Source organism: Camelina sativa, chromosome 20, assembly GCF_000633955.1.
Source record: "Camelina sativa cultivar DH55 chromosome 20, Cs, whole genome shotgun sequence".
Lineage (NCBI taxonomy): Eukaryota > Viridiplantae > Streptophyta > Magnoliopsida > Brassicales > Brassicaceae > Camelina > Camelina sativa.
The window spans coordinates 7,339,747-7,362,982 of record NC_025704.1 but is presented as its reverse complement, the minus strand read 5'-3'; the positions used below and the strand labels follow the sequence as shown (position 1 = coordinate 7,362,982).

Below are 23,236 nucleotides of genomic sequence, written 5' to 3'. Positions count from 1 at the left end.
TAACCAATTGCAGCCACACGGAAAGAAAAAAAAGCCTCTCCTCTGTAACCACAAACTGCAGGAAATATAGAAGTATGCATACTACTAGTATCTCTAGCTAAACCAAAAAGAGAATAGAGGAAATAAAAAAAAACACAAGTTCTCATGAATCATGACCAATTGTACAATGTCAGTAAGATGATTGATCATGAAATCCAGAGTAGAAGTGATCCCTAGAGCTAGTTATCTTCATTCTTCAGTTAACTTGATAACGCACAACACTTTATTCTGCTTCTCCTCTTCGTTAAGCCTGTACTCTTTTATAGTCCAAGTTACCTTCAAATCTTCTCCTTCATAACCATAGCTTAGTACTTTTTCCATATGGTAAAACTCAAAACCCTTCTTGAAACCAATGGTATTCCCGGACTTTGACTTGATTAGCTCATCACTGTGCAGGATCTTCCAGTAACCACGATAGCATTCATCGGTTGTACGCAAAGTCTCGTTAGCGTAGATGCAGGTTCCGTAAAGTCGAAACATCTTCTCGTAAGGATCCACAAGCTTCAATGGATGCAAACGGTAGACGTTATTGGTAACGTAGCTAGGCCAAACGTTTCCGTCAGAATCAGATATCGCTAACAGATAAGACTCATCCTCCTCTTGGGTATCGGAATAGTATCCATAAGATGGCAGTACTAGATTTTCAGGAATAGTAGAGAGATACGAGAAATGCTTGGCTAGCAAGAAACTGATCTCGGTTCGGAACAGAAACCTAATCTTGCAAATCACATGATCTTGCTTCCGGTTCAAGTTATTGGTAAGCCTATACTCTTCCATTACCCAGCTCCTCTTGTATTCCAATGGTTGCGTCGTTAAGCAGAACTTGAGAATCTTCTTGAACCCTAGAATCTTACCAGTCTCCTCCGATTTCATCAGTTTATCACGACCTATGATCCTCCAGCAACCCGAACTACATCCATCGGTTTTACCACAACTCTCTGTTCGTGGTTTAACGACCACGAAGATAGGTATCTCAGCATTGAACTCCACATTTGGATTCTTGTTGAACACGTCTGCGTCTTGGGTGAAGAGCTTAGCCCATGAATCTCCGTTAACGATCATACGCTTCAGAAGACGTAAGATTATTACTTCGTCTTCTGCGTTTAACATTGCCATTTGATTATAATCTGGAGCCGATTCGTCCTCCATAATGAAACTCAAGAAAAAGATTGGATCGAGAGAGATAAAGATCAAACGCAAGAATGAAGCGAAGAAGAAGAAGACGAGAGACTTAAGTTGCTTCCGTTATTTATATCAAATTTTCGTGTGTGTTGACCTATTTACCCTTAATTATACACAGTTTAACAAAGTTTTTATAACCTTATCTTTGTGCTAATTAATGGATAAATTATCCATATTTCTTATTTTTTCTTGAGCTTATTAAAACAAATTAGTATCAGTTTAAAATGTATGGGAATTGTATGTTTTGTTGGCATATATGTATAATCTTATTACACTACAGATAGTAAATTTCTTAATGTATAATTTCTTCTCTCTTCTCATTGAATCTAGACTGAAGTACAACATCTTCACTAGGGAGATCGATCAGCGAAGTGGACGAACGGAGAATTGTATAGAAAAAGCACGATCAAGTCCAGTGAATAGTGAAGATGGTGGCTATCGTCAAGGACAACGGTAACAACTAACAACAACAGCAAAGACTCCATCTATATAATTAAAATGGGTTTGCTATTATATCTAGACTAGGAAGTCGACCCGTGCTTTGCCGCACGGGAAAGTAAAAAATTGAAATGACTGACTTTATTAAACAACCTTTTCGAATGGAAACTTGATTATAATTCTCTAACTTCATCATTTTTTATTTCAATTTATGAATTTGTTTTCTTTAGCTTTTCTCTTTTCATCTTTATCCCTCTAATGGTATTATTTGTTTATTTGTATGCATTTCAATTAATATTGATGTCCCTCTAAAGCCAAAAGAGTTCAACATTTCCGAACGACTATTTAATTCGACTCCTAACATTACCCTTCTTTTGCTTTATTTGAAAAACAAAGAACCCATCGAAAATATGAAATGAACTTCCGGCTACCGCCCTTTAATGAATCTAGAAAGTTCATGTGTTTTCCTTTTACAAAATCTAATAAACTTTTTTGATACAAAAATTTACTATTTCTTTTATAACACATATTTCAAACACCAATGAATCATTAATCCCATAAAACTAATGAGACAACTCTACAGAATTAACCAAATTTAACATACGATTATAGGAACATAAGCATTGCCAAAAGCAACATCAAAGAGAAAGAATATGCTACAATTTACGAATACGTCTATCTTTTTTCTTTGACACTCTCTATTTCTATGATCATTTTGGAACGCTTCTATATATTATCAAAATGTTTAGCACCCAGAAAATAAAAGAAATTAAAATTAAATCTTAATTTTAAACAACCTTGTCCTACAAAATAATGGTAACTAACCTAGATCATTTATATCCAATAGACATCTTACATTTAAAAAAAAATCTTATTACAAGTTTGAAATTTAAATAGGTTAAATACTTAAATCTATATATAATAATAGGCAACCAAAAAAAATATATACCATGTTTGTTAAAAAAGTTTGACATATTCATATATCTATCATCACTACATATCATCATGACTGATTGGTAACAAAAAAAAAAAATCTCACCGGACTTGATAAAATAGTTACTCCAACAACGATATCATGCAATTTAACAATAAAACACAATAAGTTTTTAAGGTGTAAAGACAACTTACATTTTTATTTAAACAATACTATACGTCTGAATGTTAGAGAAATAAAGCAAATTTTGATTGATATCTAACTGTTCTAAAATCATAGTTTCATATGTTTGTTCTAAAATCATAGTTTCATATGTTTGTTCTATAATCATAGGTTTATACATAGGTTTATCTTTTAACCATCCTCTGTTCGATACCATAAATGACAAATCTATATATAAACAAAGTGAGAAACCCAATAAATGACGAAGAAACACAATTTCGGATCAAAACTGCAACTTTAGATAAACAAAGATATGTAAAACATAAAAGTGTGAAAAATTAACAGATGCAAACATGGAAAGCTGGAGATACAACAAGAAATACAACTGTTATATCAAAACCTTGCAACTTTTGAGATAATTAACAAAATCTAAACTGTTAGATGAGATAATAAAAATAATCTCATCCGTTATATTTAATTGACTCCTAAAAGTGGATTTGAAATTATATATACATTTGAAACCGTTTTGAGTATACAAGTACTTGTTTTGACGTACATTAAAGAAGCATAACCTGGTATAAATTAATCCAGAGCCTAACCAAAACCTAGACGGATATGATGCAAACATTTATTAAGAGGAATAAATAACCAATATCATGAACCCAACTGATTAACCATTTTGTAAACATGGATAAGCCTTACCAATCAAATCAAACATTAAACAAGAAAAAGTGTAGGTGTTCAGGTTCTATCCCTTTTTTACTTGTTGTTTTCTTCCTTTTCCTATAAAACATTTTTGGTACTTTAAATAACACCAAAAATAAAATTTTGTTCTTTAATAAATTATACACACTGTATTTTATAGATTTGTTAGTATAAAGATTTGATTATTTGAGTAATGACAACGCATTTTATTACCTTTTTGATCATCAGCTGATCAATCAGTAATTAATCATGTATTTTTTTCATGTAAAGTTTATTTGTTTAATCAAAAAATGGTGAAGCTTTTGAGGGTACTGTATGTTGTTCCTTTTCTCTCATCATGCTGTATTTTTTAATCTACCTCTAATCAACTTAATAAATTTTGATTATTTTACTTCATTGACCATCGTCGACCAAGACTTTAGCAAGAATCGTTCAGTGGTTTTTAAGTAAGTTGGATTCGATAGAAATCAGAATTAATTATTTATATGAGATGCTTCCAAATCAAAGCTATTTTTTTTTATTAAATCACTAATACTTTGTTTTAGTTCTACAATCAAAAAGATAAAAATAGTTTCCAAGAAAGGTTTTATTTATTTGTTGGTGTATTATATTTGAGCGTCTAGAGGAATATGATCTGGTGATGCAAAACTTTGTAAAGATTAGTAGTTCAAATCTCTCATTCAGCATGATCTTTTATTTCCGTTAAATACCAATATAGAAAAAATATTAATTATTGGACCCCGACCATAACAAAATTGGTACTATGTGGACCAAGCTAAAAATTGATTTATCTATCATACTACTATTTCTTGATTTTAATAGTTAAAAAGGAAAACCAAATTGATTACATCGAGACGTTCATCAAAGACAAAAAAAATTCATGAATAGAAATAAAAATAAACTTACCAAAGATCGATTGAAGCATCATTGGCTCAGTAAAAATAGAAAAAGTGACTACGACGTCGCGGGAAAAGGAATCTTCAAAAATCTTAGTTTCAAAATTTTTTTTGCTTAGAGAGGCTTTAGAGGAGGATTTACATTGTAGATCTATGGAAAAAAAAGGAAGCTACTAAATTTATTAAGGTATATAATGACGACCAAGAAGCAGAACTAAAAGGTGGTGAGAAGAGGGAGACGCAATGGTTCACGAAAGAGTGCCAACGAAAAGTTGCAATTGAAAAACGTATCCTTTGATTTATAGCCATAGAATAAATAGAAAAATTAACCTCAACCGTTGGATTAACAATGATTGCATCACAGTCCCCTAAAAGTGGGTTTGCTATGGTATAAAGACTTCTCAATAAAAAACAAATATGGCCATCATGTCATAATTCTAGTTTACTTGATATTCAAGTATGTGGAGACTAACACAATTTTTCCCGTGAAGTTATTCCGCGACTATTATTATGATTATCGCTAAGCGACACTAACTAACACCGGCAACAGTTAGGGCCTGTTCTTACAGCGACACTTATTTAATTCTAAAACTATAACGAGTGTCTCTGGTTTTCTCGGCGACTGTTTTGGTAGAGTCACAGCGTCTGTGATATTAATATCGGCGTTATACCTTCCCCAGATATTTCTTTCCAAAAACTTATTATAAAGCAATTTTGGTCGCTACGAACCCAAACAGAATATTTAAAAAATTATGCCTCTGTGTGCTATATATATTGATTTCACATCCTTTTATTATTCTACTTTAACTTGAAGAAATTAAATGTAAGTGTTATCATGAATAAATTATCTAACCGACAACATAAAGACAAACAAAGCACTTAAGAAAAACCAAACTTTCGTTAATCTATAATCTGCACATCAATACAATAAAAGAAAGATGTGTTGCTCTCCTCTTCTGACACATCAGCTTCAATATTAAAGCATGGTTTGACACATCAGTTAAAATCAATAGCCAATAAAAACATTTGAATTAATACAACTAAGATTTCTAAACCAATTAAAAAATTATATGTCACATCATGTTGTTTTTCACTTCTTGAGTTGACTTTTATTAGGAAATTTTGAAATAGATTCTTAAGTTGTAAGTGCTTCAACTTTTAACTTCGACTATTGTACCTTCGTTTTTGTGGGGTGAAATAGCCATGTTGCATTAGGATTCTTACAGTTGATGTTTATTGTTTTAGGCAAAACTTCATTGGAAGAATTGTAGATGACGGTACTAAAACTTTCGCAGCAAAAGTCACAAAACAAGTTATATTAACCAATGTCTATGAACTATTTTAGCATATTTAATTGAATATAAATACTCATTGCATAGACCTATGTAAAAAGTCCATCTATTTCAATTTCTATACTTATATTTAGTTTCTTTACTTGTGTTCAATTAACTTTATCCAAGAAGTTTTATCAAAATATAAATGTGTTCTATCTACATAATGTGTCTGTAAATGCATATATTCTATGAAATGAAAAAAAGTCAATTTCTAAAAATAAAAATCTATGTTTAAAAATTATATTTATACTAAAAAATATTAAAAAAGTATCCTCCTGTTAGTCATAGTTTTTACACGTAATAATGTGTAAATTTAATTTATTTTTCTATTTTTTCTTTAAGATGTTGCTAGATTAACATATATAGCTTGAAGAACTTAATCATAAGCTTGTCAAGTGAATGATAAGCTTCCAACTTGATCATAAGCTTGTCAAGTGATTAATGAGTTTGTTTAGTTTAAGTGTTAGGTTAAGATAAGAACAAGTATAAATATGTTGTAATGTTGTAAGAGATAAATTAGGTGAGATTTAGGAGAAAGGTTGAAATGCCTAAACCTAAAGTATTCTAAGAGATCCATCAAAAACATTTACAATGTAGATATCAAAGAGTAATTTGTCTTACTGTTTTAGAGGGTTTGTGAGTGAGAAACAAATCAAGAACTAATGGTTTGTAATCTCTTAACTTATTTGGTAATAAAATTTAATATATATATATATATATATATATTTTTGTCAACATTTAAAATATATTCATAAACTAAATTTATGAAATAAAAACTCAAGTATCATATGATGATGTAAACAAAAATAATAATAAATTACTATTGAAATTATCAAAAACTTATGAATTGATTACAAATAATATATATTAAATTATGAAATTGAGAAAAATAAAACATAAAATATGACAAAAATAAAGTAAAAACAAATCCCGCGGCGTAGCGTGGGTACCAACCTAGTTGAGAATTAAAAATATTAGCCATGCAAAAAATATGGCACGCGTACTTAGAAAACTAAGATTAATGTATGAACTTAGTAGTGTCGACTAACAGTAATAATAATCTAACCGAAGAAACACTAACATGTCATTTTCAGCGAAAATATTAAATTACCTTAAATTAGAGATTGATGCTTGTTAGTTAAAAAACACTTCAATAAAATATTTTTTTAGTTTTATTTAGTACTTAGAAAACAATTTTTCCAAACTTGTTTATATTGTCCAGAAAAATTAATATATAATAAACAAAGAGGTGTAAAACATAGAGGTGTGAAATAAAAAAGTATAAAAATTAATAGATGTGAAACATGGAGGTACAACAAAGAGGTATAAAATAAAAATGTGTTAAATTAATGGATGTGATTTTTGAAACATTAACAAAAAAATGCAAAAATTAAAAGGTGTGATTTTTAAAAGATGGAAATGCGATGAAAAGACATGAATAATAATTTGCATCTGTTAGATTAAAATTGACACAAAAAGTGGGTTTGCTATTATATATAGATAATTAATCGTAGCGGAAGTTTATTAAACTATTATACAAACATAATCTTCATTCTTCAACTTTTTAAAATGTTTTTAATTGTTCAAATTGTGTAATATTAAGTGGCTAAAAACGTAAAACATATGATAATGTTGGTGAAAATTGCAATTTACGCTAAATCGAAGTCTCCACAGCGATTAGAGTCTCTCAACATCGGCTTCTCTTTCTTTGTTTCTTCTTCATCAAAACTTTTTAAAACCCAGAAAGCCCTAAAAATAACCAAGCTCTCTCTCTCTCTCTCTCTAGCTCTCGCTCTCTAGTTCAGTCCCCAGTTCTTCTCTTTGTGTGCTCTTCTCGTCAAGGTTATCGAAAATGTCTGTGCGAGTTCTGAATCCTAATGCGGAGGTTCTCAACAAATCGGCGGCGCTTCATATGACAATCAACGCCGCCAAGGGTTTGCAGGATGTGCTCAAGTCGAATCTCGGTCCTAAAGGAACTATCAAGATGTAATTTTTATCTCCTTTTTTGATTTATTTAATCTGATCTATGTTCGTTGTTCTTCATTTCCCCAGATGTGCTTACCTTCCGATTTGTTGCTAACTTCGATGCAGGCTTGTTGGTGGTTCGGGAGATATTAAACTTACCAAGGATGGGAACACTCTTTTGAAAGAAATGGTTAGTTTGAGAATATAAATCTAGATCCTAACGATCTGTTTGAATCGAGCTCTGTATTGCTTTTTAGTGGGATATGGTGCTCAAAAGCCTGTGACTTTTGTGTTATGTAATATTAGATTCTAGGAGGATTGGTTTGATATTGAACATGTTATAGTTAAGAGACTATGTAGCAATCTTTCTGGAGGATGCTTACACGCTTACTTCTTAACTGTTTCAGCAAATTCAGAATCCAACAGCCATTATGATTGCGAGGACGGCTGTGGCACAGGATGACATAAGTGGTGATGGTACTACTTCCACTGTCATCTTCATTGGTGAGCTTATGAAACAATCTGAACGCTGCATCGATGAAGGTAAATAAGTCGCTTTGTTAGCTGAAATTTATGTACCTTTTCTTACAACAAATTTGTAAGCGTTCGTTAGTTTTGTGCTCTTCTATGCTTGGTCTTATTTTATTACTCAATCTGTGTTATGGTTAACGTATGAGTGTCGACCTACAATCTATATTCAACGACGTTGATTTGCAAAGTTTTGTTTATATTGGATGTAGAAATGGTCATAACTGGTGGGAGTATAAACTAGTATCTATTTTTTGTAGCCAAAATCCTAATGAAGGTTTATACATGTATCAGGTATGCATCCACGTGTCTTAGTTGATGGTTTCGAGATTGCTAAGAGAGCTACTCTTCTATTTCTCGAGAACTTCAAGACCCCTGTGGTTATGGGTGATGAAGCTGATAAAGAGATCCTAAAAATGGTTGCCAGAACAACACTAAGAACAAAGGTTTTCTTCATTTTTGTGATTTATCTTTCTTTTTATTTAATTCTTCTCTCTGCTTTCTAATTTCGATTTACTCTTGTGGCTTGTGTAGTTGTACGAAGGTTTGGCTGATCAACTGACTGACATTGTCGTTAATTCAGTGAGTTAATCGATCTCTATGAGAATCTCAGTAATGCTTTTTCATTTTTTTTTCTCAGACAGATGAGGACTCATCTATGCACCAAGATTGGGTTTCAAGCGCCTGTTTGTCTTCTAATTATCTACTTTCCGCATATTTCAGGTTCTCTGCATCCGAAAGCCTGAGGAAGCTATTGATCTGTTTATGGTGGAAATTATGCACATGCGTCACAAATTTGATGTTGACACACGATTGGTATGTCTTGACTTGTGTGGTTTACTGTAAAATAGTTCCCACAAATCATTTGTAGGTTTATATTTGAAAAATTTGCGAGTACGTAATGAAAGAATTTTTTTCTTTCTGTTATGCTTAAATGCTTTCATAGTATGAAAGATTCATAGTTTTGGACCTGTTTATTGATTCAATCCTGAATTAGGTTGAGGGGCTTGTTCTGGATCATGGTTCAAGACACCCTGACATGAAAAGACGCGCAGAAAACTGCCACATCTTAACTTGCAATGTGTCATTGGAGTATGAGAAGAGGTGTGTAATATAATTCTTTGGTCAATTCAGTGAAGAGAAAATAATAGTATGTATGTTTTTGGTGATGTAGACTAATATTTCTTTATCTATCAGTGAAATTAATGCAGGATTTTTCTACTCTAATGCGGAGCAGAGGGAAGCCATGGTTACCGCAGAGAGGCGATCTGTTGATGAAAGAGTGAAGAAAATAATTGAGCTGAAGAAAAAGGTGGGACTGAGACCATTTCTCCCAACTGTATTTTATTAACATCGTAAAAAATAATAATACAAGTTTTGTTTCTCATACAGGTGTGTGGTGAGAATGACAACTTTGTTATCATAAATCAAAAGGGTATTGACCCACCATCACTGGATCTTCTTGCTAGAGAAGGGGTAAGCTACTTCTGTATTTACTTGCTTCGACACCAATTTAATAAATAGCTGACACTGTTTTTATCCGATAAATAGAAACAATAAGAAGAATGCTAAGAAAGAATCTGTTGTTAAGTGAATTGAAATTGATAATAGTGTTCAAAGAGTAGTTCCTTCGATATACAATAATCCATGGAGACGATTGGCAGAACTGGTTTTGGTTCTGGCCTTCTGGGCCACTGACTGAGCTTGTCTCTTCTTTTGTACCTAATTTCTCTTGTATAGAGGCTGTTGAATCTAATTGCCTTTCCTTATGTGTCCAGATTGTTGCTCTTAGAAGAGCAAAGAGGAGGAATATGGAACGGTTAGTTTTGGCCTGTGGTGGAGAAGCTGTAAATTCTGTTGACGACTTGACCCCTGAGTCTCTTGGATGGGCTGGACTTGTCTATGAGCACGTTCTTGGGGAGGAAAAGTACACCTTTGTGGAGCAAGTGAGGAATCCTAATTCATGTACCATCCTCATAAAAGGTATTACGCCGACTTCTATGGCTTCATTAAGTTTTGAAGTTTCATATATTCTTTTATTAGTTTTGGTGTTCATTCATGATTTCTTGGGTTTCTAGGGCCTAATGATCACACTATTGCCCAAATTAAGGACGCTGTTCGTGATGGTCTAAGATCGGTTAAGAACACCATAGAAGACGAGTGTGTTGTGTTAGTAAGTACCTTACAATATCTTGAAGTATTTTGTTAACCTTGCTCTGTGTTTCTCTCCAACGTCAAAGAGATGGTTAATTCATGAATAAAACCATGGGTAGGCTACCTATTGTATATGTTTTGTGGTATGTTGATGTGCGGTTGCATCTTTCTGTAGGGAGCAGGAGCTTTTGAAGTTGCAGCAAGGCAACACTTAATTAATGAAGTCAAGAAAACCGTTCAAGGGGTAAATTGATTTCACTCGAACTCTATTGATAATTGCATCTCAAAGATTCTAAATTACTAATACTATAATGATCATTGCAGCGTGCCCAACTTGGCGTTGAAGCTTTTGCTAATGCCCTTCTCGTGGTGCCTAAGACACTTGCAGAAAATGCAGGTCTTGATACCCAAGACGTGATCATTTCTCTAACGGTATGCATTCATCTTCTAAAAACTGATATCAATTTTGTACATAATAGAGATTTTATAATTGCTCATTGTGATGCTCTTATACAGAGCGAGCATGACAAAGGGAACGTCGTGGGACTGAACCTGATGGATGGTGAACCAATTGACCCGCAGCTTGCTGGTATTTTCGACAATTACTCGGTGAAACGCCAACTTATCAATGCAGGGTAATGTTCGAAACAACCAGCCAATTCTAATAAAGTTTTGAGTTTCTGTTGAAGCCATATCAATAACAGGCTGTTTGTTTGTTTGTGTTGCAGGCCAGTAATTGCGTCGCAATTGCTTTTGGTGGACGAAGTGATTCGTGCAGGAAGAAATATGAGGAAGCCTACTGCTTGAAGTCCTTTGCTTTTAACTCGCTTTCTTCTTTCTAAGCACCTCAAATTTTTGTTTGTTGGTTTATTAAATCCTGAATGTTGTGAAACCTATGTTTTTTAAACTATGTGAAACAGCTTTGAATCTGATATCTAGATTTAGTGTATTTTGCGAACTGAGAAAAAATGGAAATACAACAAATCTATTCCTTTTTTTTGGATCAAAATACAAATCTATTACTTAAAAAGTAGAAACACCCTTATTAAAAGAAAAAAAAAGCCACAGTTTAGTTATAAAAGGATCTGTTTATCCATATTGACCAGAAAACAAAGGGACAGAATTATATGGTCGGAGTAAAATCTTTTGTTCGACAAAAATTTTATATGGCCGAGGCTGAGACTTTACCCTCTTCTTGATGCATATACTCTCTCTTCATTTCCTCCAAAACATTGTCATTGGTGCTGCAGAATCAACAAATAACGTTTCATGGTTAGACAACATTTAAGCATCGGCCCTATACTACCAAGTCACACAAAAAATAACCTGTGAACCAAGAAAAAACTCCATACTGGCTGTGCTACACGGATATGGAACATAGTTTTTTGCATCTCTTTAATAGCAGTAACAAAGAATCATCCCCTTCTTTTTTTTTTTTTTTTTTTTTTTTGGANATCATCCCCTTTTATTCTATAAGCTTATATTCGGTTACATATATACTCCTTAGCAATGGTACTTCATGATTACATTATGCATATCCTAGCCACAAGTTGTCTCATTTCACCATACCAGAGAAGGGTATTTTAAGAAGAAAAAAAAACAATCAAAATCAGATGCTCACATACACAACAAATCTACAAATCTAACAAGTGAATACAAGATGACATGTTCAATAGAAGGAGAAGCATTAAGAGGTGAGAAGATACAATTGATGGAGGCAAGTGTTGAGCTCTTTAGCTTGCTTACGACATGTCCACACCACAGAAAACGTTCTTCCTGTAGCGCATTCAGCATACTTTGAGACGTACTGATCACATTCCATCAATGCCTTTGCCTTCATCTTGCTACGCAGCGCTATTAATAACAAAGTATAACATAATCAATCAAACAACCTTCTATCACCACGAAACATCTTTAAGCTCAATCTAGGAGATAAACATAGAAGCAATTCAACACAGTCTATGAGAGCTGCTAGCTACTAGATCAAACCAGTATCAGATGCATAAAGTGGGTTAATTCAAAGTGGACCAAGTGAGCTCAATTCAAACCATGCTTAGAGAGTATCGATCATAGACCATTTCGGAAGCAATCAAATCCCAATTTTTTTTGGGGGTTTAGGGTTTAGAACATAGCTAGCGATGAAGAAGAAGTCGCGAACATTGTTAAATTACCTTCTTCGACCTTCTTCTTGACGTGATTCTCACGAGCTTGCTCCACATAGCTCCCCATTTGACGGATCTTCGAAAGCTTTTTCGACCTTCTCCGATCAAAATCGATCAAGAGAAGTCTGTGTCTAAATGGGTTCAGGGCAATGGGTAATTCCGTCAATCACTATAAGAAACCTACTCTTAATATTTTACCCCTTTAATCTGTCATATTTATACACCTGACCTCATAACTTATGATTTGTTTAATTTAACCCACATAAAATAAAACAAGTCATGTGACGGTCAACAGGTAACACGTGTCATATTTTAATTGGGTTGTTTCGCTTTCTCTCATTTACTCTCTTCCAAATTATTTAATGCGCACACAAACACACGGGTCCGTCATCGTCTCCCCAATTTCTCACTCCGCTTGTTTCGCTTCGAATTCAAAAACCCTAATTCCCAATTCCCCAAGGTACGGATCCGATCTCGCTTTGTCCTATTTCGATTTTTGTAGTTGTTTCCTTCTTCTCGTATTCTGCGTTTCTTGTTATATCATCTTGTTCTTCTTCGCGTTTTCGTTGTGGTCACTTCAAGATCTGTTTGATTCAGAGTTCGTTCTATCGACTCTTATGTACGTTTCGTTTTATGGATAGATCTAGCAGTGTGAATCGTTTGTAATAGTTAATTGATTTGTTAGAGATAATTTGTTGCAGCATTAGTGTGTTGCTAAGATGTCGTCGTCCCGGGAAGAGAATGTGTACCTAGCCAAGTTAGCCGAGCAAGCTGAGCGTTACGAGGAGATGGTTGAGTTCATGGAGAAAGTTGCAAAGACTGTTGACACTGAGGAGCTTACCGTTGAAGAGAGGAATCTCTTGTCTGTAGCTTACAAGAACGTTATTGGTGCTAGGAGGGCTTCTTGGAGGATTATTTCGTCCATTGAGCAGAAAGAAGATAGCAGGGGTAACAGTGATCACGTTTCCATTATCAAGGATTACAGAGGCAAGATTGAATCTGAGCTCAGCAAGATTTGCGATGGCATTTTGAACATTCTCGAGGCTCATCTCGTTCCTGCTGCTTCCTTGGCTGAGTCCAAAGTTTTTTACCTCAAGATGAAGGGTGATTATCATCGGTACCTTGCTGAATTCAAGACTGGTGCTGAGAGGAAAGAAGCTGCTGAAAGCACTCTTGTTGCCTACAAGTCTGCTCAGGTTACCATCTCGTTTTTTTGTTCTTTAACCTATAGAGTGGTAAGAAAACTTGTTGACTCAAGCTTCTGGTGTTTGTCTTTTTTTTTATGTAGGATATTGCTCTTGCTGATCTGGCTCCCACTCACCCTATCAGACTGGGGCTTGCTCTCAACTTCTCTGTTTTCTACTATGAGATTCTCAACTCATCTGACCGTGCATGCAATCTCGCTAAGCAGGTCTGTGTTACTTTCTTATTTAGTTTATGGTTTATGCTATACTGGCCGGTAGGATTGTAGTTAGTTATGATGATTGAGAACTTAATGCCTTAAGACTGACAAAATTTGGAAAACCTTCAGATTCTGATTCTAGTTTAATTCAAGTACCTTTTTGTTCAGTTACAAATGATATGATTTTCATGGTGGTAGGCTTTCGATGAGGCAATCTCTGAACTTGACACATTGGGAGAGGAATCATACAAGGACAGTACATTGATCATGCAGCTTCTCCGCGACAATCTCACTCTCTGGACTTCTGACCTCAATGTACTTGTGTCTCCTTACACTCTTCATTGTTAGCAATCTTTTGGTGACTGCATCAAGTAATTAAGATTGTTGTTGATGTCTTATCTTATTAACTCCAGGACGAAGTTGGTGATGATATTAAGGAAGCCCCGAAAGAGGTGCAGAAAGGGGAGGAACAAGCCGCCCAACCACCGCCTTCGCAGTAATGATTTCATGGAAAAGAGAAAATGTATGGCTTGGTTCTGTGTTTTTTTAAACAGAAAAAAAAAACCTCGTAGTTTGCTTAATGATGCGTTTGTAGTAGTAAACTAGTAATAGTAGCTGCAGGATTTGATTCTATCCATGGATTAAAAAATCTTTGTGTGCATCTCACATATTTTTCTTGTTGTTGCCGGTTTCACTATTAGACTGCATGGCATTACATGGTTCTCTAATTGGAATTTAGTCGTCTTTCGGTTTATGCTTCTCTTGGTGAATGTTGTCGTATTAAGAGGGTAGTTCAATCAAACGAAATATAAATGTAGTACATCGCACAACTTTAAACTAAAGATAAAAAAAGCCTCTTCGTTTTGAACAACTACTGTTCTCTTTACACACGGCTTAAGGTAAACATATACTAATGGAATTATAAATCATAAACCATAAGCTAAAAAGGTTGGATTATAATTTGTAAAAGAATTAAGTTACATGGATGGTACCAATTGGTCCAAAGTGAATAGTTAATGTCACACCTAATGACACATTCATTCACTCACATATATCTCGAATTGTGAATCCCACCGAAGTGTGCCCTGCTTTTTCCTCGTCTTTCCACTCACTTTCTTCATATATATCTCTCTCTCTCTCACTCATTGTCTCTCTCACTTTCGTCTCAATGGCTTCAGCTACTTCCGTCATAGCCTGGTCATTACTCTCTTTCTCTAACCTTCTTTCACCTCTCTGTTTTCTCCATTTTTGTTTTTGACTTGTGTGCTATATTGCTCCTTCGTTTGATTTGACCAGGGGCGCTGGAGAAGACGGGCAACTAGGACTTGGAGCCGATGAAGAAAAGGAATTGGCTTGCGTCGTCGAGGCTCTTGAGCCTTTCACCGTTCGCTCCGTCGTCGGAGGTAGCCGCAATTCCCTCGCCATTTGCGATGATGGCAAGGTAACTTATCGACGAATTCACTTTCTTTGTCCTTGTTTTGTTTCTTGTTTTAGTGGGTTTTGTTTACAATTTAATAAAGTTCAGTGCTTTGGGTTGATCTGCGATTTGATTCCAAGTTGGCTTTTGGCCGCTTCCAAAGGGTTTTTGAGGTTTTTGAGATCTGAAGGACTAATCAAAAAAGGGTTTTACGATTCTGTATCTGTGGAGTAGTTTACGATTGGTTTGGATTCTTGTGTCACCAAACGTATAGTAATGATATGGTTTTTGATTTTGATCCTCATTTTGGTTTTAAACTCTATCTGAGAATACATATTTTGGAAAAAGAACTTAAAGGTTTTGCAATCTCTTAAATGGGTTCTCAGCTGTTTACATGGGGTTGGAATCAAAGGGGTACATTAGGACACCCACCAGAGACAAAAACAGAAAGCACCCCTAGTCTGGTTAAGTCTCTTGCCAACGTCAAGATTATTCAGGTTAAACAACTTACAAAGATCAAGTGCTTTTTTTTTGTTATTTGCTCTAATGCTCTCTCCTAGTTGTGATTTACTCTGAATGGTGTTTCTGTGATGGATCATAGGCAGCTATTGGTGGTTGGCATTGTTTAGCTGTCGATGATCAAGGCCGAGCATATGCTTGGGGTATGCATTTTTCTCTCAGCTTCTTCCTATTGATTGTGACCGTAAAGATCTTAAAATCGACAATTGTGCACCTTTTTTGTTTGGAAGGTGGAAATGAATATGGACAGTGTGGTGAAGAGCCTTCCAAAGATGAGTCAGGTAGGCCTGTGCGGAGGGATATTGTAATCCCTAAGCGTTGTGCCCCGCAACTTACAGTCCGACAGGTAACTTTTGCTGTTTAACTCTCTGAGTTTACCTCAAGTTTTAATGGTCTTTATCAGTCTAAACCATCTTTTCTCGTGTTTCTATAACAGGTAGCTGCAGGAGGTACTCACTCTGTTGTTCTAACCCGTGAAGGTTATGTGTGGACTTGGGGTCAACCGTGGCCTCCCGGTGACATGTATTAAACCGATTTTCTTTCATTTATGGATTTAACATTTGCATTTTCTTGTCTGCTGCTAGTAATTTTGGGGCCTCTTGTAATTCGTTCGATTGCAGAAAACAGATATCTGTTCCTGTAAGAGTTCAGGGTCTTGAAAACGTTCGTCTGATCGCTGTTGGAGCATTTCATAATTTGGCTCTGAAAGAAGATGGGACTTTGTGGGCTTGGGGTAACAATGAATATGGACAACTTGGAACCGGAGATACCCAGCCGAGATCTTATCCTATTCCAGTACAAGGCCTTGATGATCTCACTTTGGTATGTGGTCTGAAATTTCTGGTTTAAGCATTCATATTGAACTGTAAAGGCCAATGTAAAAGCCGCCGAGTGTCTACTATAGAAATTAATTTCACCCCCTGGCAAATGCATGTGTTAGGTTGATATCGCTGTGGGTGGATGGCATTCAACAGCGTTAACCAATGAAGGAGAGGTATTAGAACTCATATCTGAAGTCTCACTTTTATATCATCTGGTTCTTGATCGATCCTCGGCTGGGTTGTTTTTAAGCTTGATATAGATCTTAACTGTAAAAATGTTGTGACTTGGCTATATACAATCTTAGGTCTATGGTTGGGGAAGAGGAGAACATGGAAGGCTCGGGTTAGGTGACAATGACAAGAGCAGTAAAATGCTTCCACAGAAAGTTAATCTCTTAGCTGGAGAAGACATCATTCAGGTAAAAAGCAAAACCACCGATTTCTCTACTCATTTTCATAACTCTGAAAGGTCTTATCGTTCTTTTCTTCTCAGGTCTCTTGTGGTGGAACTCATTCAGTCGCTCTGACAAGAGACGGTAGGATCTTCTCGGTAAGTCGTCTTAACCTCCCTTTGCATTGCTGTGTTAGAAAACAAAATTTGGTCTCTCAACCTCTCTTTTATATCGTTTCTTTTTATCAGTTTGGTCGGGGAGACCATGGTAGACTCGGGTATGGAAGAAAAGTAACTACGGGAAAGCCATTGGAGATTCCTATAGACATTCCACCACCAGAAGGACGGTTTAACCACACTGATGAAGAAGACGATGGGAAATGGATAGCTAAACATGTAGCTTGTGGCGGCCGACACACTCTAGCTATTTTGGAATGGAAGTGTGATCAGGAGGAAACCGAGTAACCATGGAGAAGAAAGAGAAAACAAGAAAACCAAAGATACAAAGAGGGACCTCAAGAGATAAGCATTTTGTTATAGAGAAAAGGGGAGCAAAAGCATATGGTCAAGCTTTTGATACTCCCATGAATGATTAATCTTTATCAAGAGGGAAAACTAATATATATTATTAATCTCATTATGATTTTGTTTTTATTTAATAGAAAAATAGGTAGTAAAGAGAAAACAGAGAAAAAAGAAGAGAGAATTTTGCAAACATCATTGATTCTTTCTTGTTGTTGCTTGATTCTCTTGGGCTTTTAGGGTTTTTTCAACAACCTTTGACTAGATGAGGAACACAAACAGGGAAGATGTACTTTGATTTTCTTGCTTGTCTTTGTCTTGATCTCATCCATGAGAAACATCCTGTTCCTCTCTTCTTCTTCTTCTTGGTCTTCTCTTCTTCTTCATCTTCTTCATCTTCTTCACTCATTTGTTCTTGCTTCACTTCTTCGTCTTCTTCTTCTCCTTCTCCTTCTTCTTTACTCATACATTGCTTCTCTTCTTCTTTCTCCTTGTCCTCTAACGTCACATCCTTCAAACCCCAAATAACTCTTCATTAACATCATATAGTCTTATATAGAGCTAGACTTAGATTTATAATTTGGACCTAAAATGAGATATTTATTTCAGCAATTGATAATAGTTATTAGAACTTGGGGATTGTTTAGACCACGAGTTTGAATAAAATGAGATTGATGTCTTCAACTCTTCATAATTCTAGTGCCTTTATCGAGTTACAAATACAAAGCCATCATATAGACATAAGAAATTATTGATCAATAGTGGCTTTTGGCTATATATAAATGTACATTCATAGTCATTTATGTATCTATATATAGATAGATGGAAAATGTGTAGAATAAGGATGTAGTAGTAGTAGTCACGTGAGTTGGGAGACAAAAAATCACGAAATGGGGTCTGGTCTGATAAAAGATCTTTCAAGAAATAGTCATTGCATATGATTATACGGTTTTGTGTTTCTATGATGAAATACCCCTCTCCTCACATATAAATAAAGACTGTCATGTGTACTATGTTTCATATATCATGAAAGAATCTTAATTAATCTTAAAATGAATCAATACATGTAACGTATCTACACAAAAACAATAATAGTAGAAAGAGTGTTATCATTGTCTCTTTCTATGGAAAACATTTTGGTACTACCATTTGTTTTGATGCTTTTCTTATCTTACGAAAGAAATCTAATTATTGATGCACGACCAATTCAAAATTTTATGCAATTATTTCTTTATGTTCCGTACCTTTCTTTCTTCCATGGACCTCATGCTAGCGACTACATATTTCGAATTTTTTTTTTTTTGTAAAATTTCCACGTTTTTTTTTTTGTTCTCTCCAAATTATTATACATTTTCAGATTAGTTTGTAACACTGATCGGTCTACTAAATGGAAAAAACATGAACTAGTTCCAAGAATGTAACACATATGTGTATTGTGTATATACCTCTTGTTGACCTTCCAATTTGAGGTTGAAATCCACCGGCGAATCATCAGCTTCCACGTGTCTCTTCAAGGACCGTTCCATGATCGGAGGCGTCTTTGCCGGACTAGGACTACCGGAGCTAAAGTCCACCGACGTCGTACTTTGAATTCCCACATCTCGTTTCACCTCCACAACTTTCTTTTCTGCTAAAAAAAACCCCGAAAATAAACTTATTATCAGAAAACCCCCAATTTTTTTAAAACTAGGCTATTAGTTAAACAACCAAAAAAAGAAGAAGACAAGATTTAAAAAAAATTCAATCACCTCGAGCAAGAAGTAGTATAGGATCAGGAGCATAAAGATCCTCGTGAATGACTCTAACGTTAGGATTAATATTATTTGGTTTGTTTTGACCAGTACTCATCAATGGACTAGGGAAGTGAAGAGGAGCAGACATGGTGGATAAGTTTCTGAAGGATCTTGCACTTAATGTTTTAGCTGACAAACACTCCATTGGTACTTCTCCCGATAACGGGTTGCAGATATATTTCTCTGCTTCGTTCCACTTCGAGTTCAACGCAAACCCTTCTTGTGCTAACCATTCTCTGTTATTATACATTGTCTTTGCTTGTAATGCTGCCACAAAACAAAAAGACACAACAACAACACATATTGAACATTATTACTTTTTGCTCTGTTCTTTTGAAAAAGGGTTATTCTAAAGTTTCGAGCTTTTCTAATGGTAAAAAGCAAAAGAAGAAACTTTTACCTTTAATCGCATTGGTGAAGGAATATGTTGATGGATCAATCTCTTCTGTGATTACAAGATTTGAAAATTCAAAACATTTTCTAACGATATAATTTGAAAAAGAGAGAGTGGTAGTATTAAAGTTTTAAACCTTTGAGAGTGTTGTAGCCAGGAGAAGAGGCAGTACTAGAGATGTTATTGAAGTTTGTTCTACAAGAAGACTTGTGATGATGATCTTCTCGGAAGCTTCCAATGTATGAAGCAGAGAACCTTCTAGAAGTCGGGTTTTCGCGGATTAGTCGAGCTCTTCGATCCCATTCTCTTAGGTTCATAATCTCTGGCTCATCTCCCCGGAAAGCCATGGAAACGAGATGTTTCTTCTTTTTTGAAAAAAGCAAAAAAAACTTTTGAGCTTAAGGAGGGAGAATGAAGCAATCATGCCAGCACCTATAAAAAGAAAATAAAAATAATTATTTTTGTACCTTATCTTTTTTTCAAATTTTGTTTATTGGTTATTCATATCTAAATTCTTCTATTTTATTTTGGTAGATTTAAAAATAAAATAATATATATATATATAAAAGAATATATATAAGGATGTATAGGAGAGATTGATAATCAAATTGGCTGCTTGTCCCTGTATTTTTAAAATATACAGTATAGCAATTTTGTTTTTTTCTTGGGTGTAATCCATTTATAGGAATCAAACCCACTTGTCATTTTCTGTTCTCTTGTAGTAGTTTTTTAAAATATGGTCCTTCTTTCTTTTCAAAATTTTGAGTTCAATTTCTTATTCAAAACATATTTTAAAACTGTTTTTAATATCTCTGTTTTTAATATCTCATAAATGTATATACCACAAATTATGTTGAATATTAGCTTTAATTAAACAAGAATCAGATTGTATTAACTTCTTAGTGATAGTAATTAACCAAATGCAAAAATAAAATGAACGAATTGTCAAACATTGGTCTTTATTTAATTTTTAGATCGTAATTTTCTGTGACAGTAGTATTACTGGTACGCACTATTTATGAGTTGAAAAAAATGCCACAGATTTTGGAAACGGGTGGACACACGATCTTTTATGAGTGGTTTAATAACCACATGTCATTTCACCAAATATATACTAATGTTTAATTGAAGGGAAATGAATCTTGATGTAAATATATATATATATATATATATTAAAATATAATCTAATAGCTAGAAAGCGACTTAATACTCACTTTAGTTGGTTGATGATACATAGAAATATAGAAACTAGAAAGGAAACTAATGCAAATTAGTTTTGAGTTGTCGTACTTGGAACCGTTTGTTGATCGAAATTTTCTTACAATGTTCCGATAATAGCTTAGTTACCTCTGTTACTCACTAACACTAAGGTGAAACTGTCTGACACATCAAGTAGTTGTAAACTAGTATTTTTCATTAATGAACTGAACTAACAATTTATAACAATATCAATGTTTACATATTATATCTAAAATAGTACTCCCTCATAGCTAGTTATTAGTAATGTTCCTCCCACAGTAACAACTAATTATATTAGTGCTGTATGTGTGAAGATAATGAAAAATTTCAAACCAACGAAAAATGTTGTTGGCCAACGTTTGAAAATTAGATGGACCAAAGATGGCACATGGTAGAGGAGTTGGCAGAATGTGAAGAATGGATAGGATGATATGGAGTTTTATATAATATGGTTAATTTTGATTTTTCAAAAACGTAAAGTGGTCTATACGTCTCTAGAGTACTGTTGTTTTCAATAACATGGTCTTCTTTTGTTTGGTTATAGTGAGGCATATTGATTTGAGGTGTGATCAAGTGGACTCTATATAGAGAGAATCTACAAATAGTGGTTTTGTGGTCGTACACATCGATATCCATGTCCATGTGAATGTCACATTCATCATTGTTATTACATGTGGTGAAGATGACTAACTACGAAATTTACATCTTCTTTTGAAAGTAAGTGAAGCTCATTAATCTTTAATGACTGAACCGGGTAAAGATGATTGAACCGGCCGGTTAAGGAACTAGAATGGGTGACCCACAATAGAAACTGATGATTGTGGTGGGCGCAGAAGATGCATGCAAATGTAGGCATCACTTGTGACAGGTGAAATAAGGAAATGATTCATTATATAATATTTGTCTTATTTTTTTTCTTCTTCTTGCAGATTATTAATCTTCTTTTCTAAAAGAAAACTTCACACTTACTTTGTAATTTTTAAACTAATATTCTTACTTCTTGTCTTTTCTTTTGTTGTTCATCTCAAAAACATTTACCCACGAAATTCAAATTTGAGCAGATTCTTTCTTTTTTGGGGTTTTGCAGTACAAATCATGACAATTTCTCTTTTTACACATATAAAGTATTTATGAATCGCTTTTCCAATGTGACCAAACTAGATTTATTACAGGAGATGTACATGTCCATGTGAAGTGAAGTCTTTCAAAAAAAAGTGTGGTGGATAGAATATTTATAGATTCATTAAAAATTAGATTTGTACAATTTGACTAAAAAAAGTAGTGGATTTGTATTTTCTATCAAAAATATTCAAGAATATTTATTATCTTTTTGTATAAATATAGATAGTGAAAATTCTAAATAAAATACATGAAAAGATGTTATCAGGTTTAATACTCTAATTTAAAAAGGAAGAAATCTTAGCTAGAGATCTCCCTAAACCTTTTGCCGGAGATCCTAGCTGACCGGAGTTAATGGTTGAGTCAAGTTTTAGAGTCTTCTGGTTGTTGGGGAAGATTTCTGTGTGCGTCGGTGGCCGAGATTTGAGGACTCCTAAAAAGCTGGCGTTCGAGAGCTTCCCAAACTTCCGGGTTCAGTCCGGCCAAGAAGTGAGACAACAAGGCTGTTGAGATGTGGCCGATCCGGTAATGCACTGTGAGGTGAAGCTTTGCTAATCTGTGCTCCAATCTTTATCTTGTGATTAGCAATCTGTTTATTGCGTCGTTAGGAGAAGCCTTTGTCTCATGCTTGCTTGCTTCGCGTCTCTTGGTCGGTTTCATTCGGATGTATGGTCCGCTTTTGGCTTAGGACTGGAATAATAAAAGTCGGAGAAACCAAGCTTATCTGATGCTGCGCCTCTGGGTGTTGATGCTATTAGGACAAGTTTTACTTGCCGATCATTAGGTTCTATTAGCTTGGAATTGATCTGTTCTTCAGTATAGGATTTGGTCTTCTTTGTGTTAGTAATTGTTTTCCTGTCATAGGGTTTATTTAGGGGGGTTAAGAGATGATAATAACCGAGTCGTGGTGTGTTGTTATCTACCTCGTTGTGGTTAAACAATGCAATGTTTTTCGGTTAGGTAGTGTTGGATCTGCCTAGTGATTCAGGGTGATACTAGATCGACTCATTGCATTTGGTGGTCCAATTCGTTAGAGGAAAATGTTATGTACCTTTGATTTGGATGTATTAATTTGGATAATGAATAGTTGATATTGAGCCAAAAAAAAAAAAAAAAAAAA

At 34.6% G+C, this 23,236-nt stretch overlaps 5 protein-coding genes across 5 annotated transcripts; 3 read left to right on the top strand and 2 right to left on the bottom strand.

The window, feature by feature from the left end:
- On the bottom strand, positions 25-2,533 carry LOC104769861. Its single transcript, XM_010494178.1, has one exon. The coding sequence runs from the start codon at positions 1,186-1,188 to the stop codon at positions 229-231; it is 960 nt and encodes a 319-aa protein (XP_010492480.1). The 5' UTR covers positions 1,189-2,533; the 3' UTR covers positions 25-228.
- LOC104769860 (T-complex protein 1 subunit zeta 2-like) lies at positions 7,425-11,275 on the top strand. Its single transcript, XM_010494177.2, has 15 exons — positions 7,425-7,676; positions 7,782-7,845; positions 8,063-8,198; positions 8,478-8,629; positions 8,718-8,765; positions 8,907-8,999; positions 9,181-9,287; positions 9,381-9,495; positions 9,576-9,659; positions 9,962-10,166; positions 10,262-10,356; positions 10,513-10,581; positions 10,662-10,769; positions 10,854-10,972; positions 11,066-11,275. The coding sequence occupies exons 1-15, from the start codon at positions 7,543-7,545 to the stop codon at positions 11,142-11,144; spliced, it is 1,608 nt and encodes a 535-aa protein (XP_010492479.1). The 5' UTR covers positions 7,425-7,542; the 3' UTR covers positions 11,145-11,275.
- On the bottom strand, positions 11,303-12,658 carry LOC104769859 (COX assembly mitochondrial protein 2). The gene is made up of 3 exons (XM_010494176.2): positions 12,509-12,658; positions 12,044-12,191; positions 11,303-11,581 (listed from the first exon to the last, which is right to left on the bottom strand). The coding sequence occupies exons 1-3, from the start codon at positions 12,564-12,566 to the stop codon at positions 11,500-11,502; spliced, it is 288 nt and encodes a 95-aa protein (XP_010492478.1). The 5' UTR covers positions 12,567-12,658; the 3' UTR covers positions 11,303-11,499.
- Positions 12,863-14,595, top strand: LOC104769858 (14-3-3-like protein GF14 upsilon). The gene is made up of 5 exons (XM_010494175.2): positions 12,863-12,959; positions 13,201-13,695; positions 13,788-13,910; positions 14,100-14,216; positions 14,315-14,595. Exons 2-5 carry the CDS (start codon positions 13,219-13,221, stop codon positions 14,399-14,401), a joined length of 804 nt encoding a protein of 267 aa, XP_010492477.1. The 5' UTR covers positions 12,863-12,959; positions 13,201-13,218; the 3' UTR covers positions 14,402-14,595.
- Positions 14,982-17,703, top strand: LOC104769857 (ultraviolet-B receptor UVR8-like). The gene is made up of 11 exons (XM_010494173.2): positions 14,982-15,098; positions 15,198-15,342; positions 15,705-15,815; positions 15,920-15,980; positions 16,068-16,183; positions 16,274-16,359; positions 16,458-16,659; positions 16,778-16,831; positions 16,964-17,077; positions 17,152-17,208; positions 17,299-17,703. The coding sequence occupies exons 1-11, from the start codon at positions 15,070-15,072 to the stop codon at positions 17,512-17,514; spliced, it is 1,191 nt and encodes a 396-aa protein (XP_010492475.1). The 5' UTR covers positions 14,982-15,069; the 3' UTR covers positions 17,515-17,703.

Coding starts and splice junctions, on each gene's coding strand:
- LOC104769861 (XM_010494178.1), bottom strand. CDS start 1,188: ATGGAGGACGAATCGGCTCCAGATTATAATCAAATGGCAATGTTAAAC.
- LOC104769860 (XM_010494177.2), top strand. CDS start 7,543: ATGTCTGTGCGAGTTCTGAATCCTAATGCGGAGGTTCTCAACAAATCG. Junction 9,660..9,961: donor ATCTTCTTGCTAGAGAAGGG/GTAAGCTACTTC, acceptor TTATGTGTCCAG/ATTGTTGCTCTTAGAAGAGC. Junction 10,167..10,261: donor ATGTACCATCCTCATAAAAG/GTATTACGCCGA, acceptor TTGGGTTTCTAG/GGCCTAATGATCACACTATT.
- LOC104769859 (XM_010494176.2), bottom strand. CDS start 12,566: ATGGGGAGCTATGTGGAGCAAGCTCGTGAGAATCACGTCAAGAAGAAG. Junction 12,192..12,508: donor CAAGAAGAAGGTCGAAGAAG/GTAATTTAACAA, acceptor TGTTATTAATAG/CGCTGCGTAGCAAGATGAAG. Junction 11,582..12,043: donor AACACTTGCCTCCATCAATT/GTATCTTCTCAC, acceptor TTGATTCTGCAG/CACCAATGACAATGTTTTGG.
- LOC104769858 (XM_010494175.2), top strand. CDS start 13,219: ATGTCGTCGTCCCGGGAAGAGAATGTGTACCTAGCCAAGTTAGCCGAG. Junction 13,696..13,787: donor TTGCCTACAAGTCTGCTCAG/GTTACCATCTCG, acceptor TTTTTTATGTAG/GATATTGCTCTTGCTGATCT. Junction 13,911..14,099: donor CATGCAATCTCGCTAAGCAG/GTCTGTGTTACT, acceptor TCATGGTGGTAG/GCTTTCGATGAGGCAATCTC.
- LOC104769857 (XM_010494173.2), top strand. CDS start 15,070: ATGGCTTCAGCTACTTCCGTCATAGCCTG. Junction 15,343..15,704: donor CCATTTGCGATGATGGCAAG/GTAACTTATCGA, acceptor ATGGGTTCTCAG/CTGTTTACATGGGGTTGGAA. Junction 16,660..16,777: donor GCCTTGATGATCTCACTTTG/GTATGTGGTCTG, acceptor TGCATGTGTTAG/GTTGATATCGCTGTGGGTGG.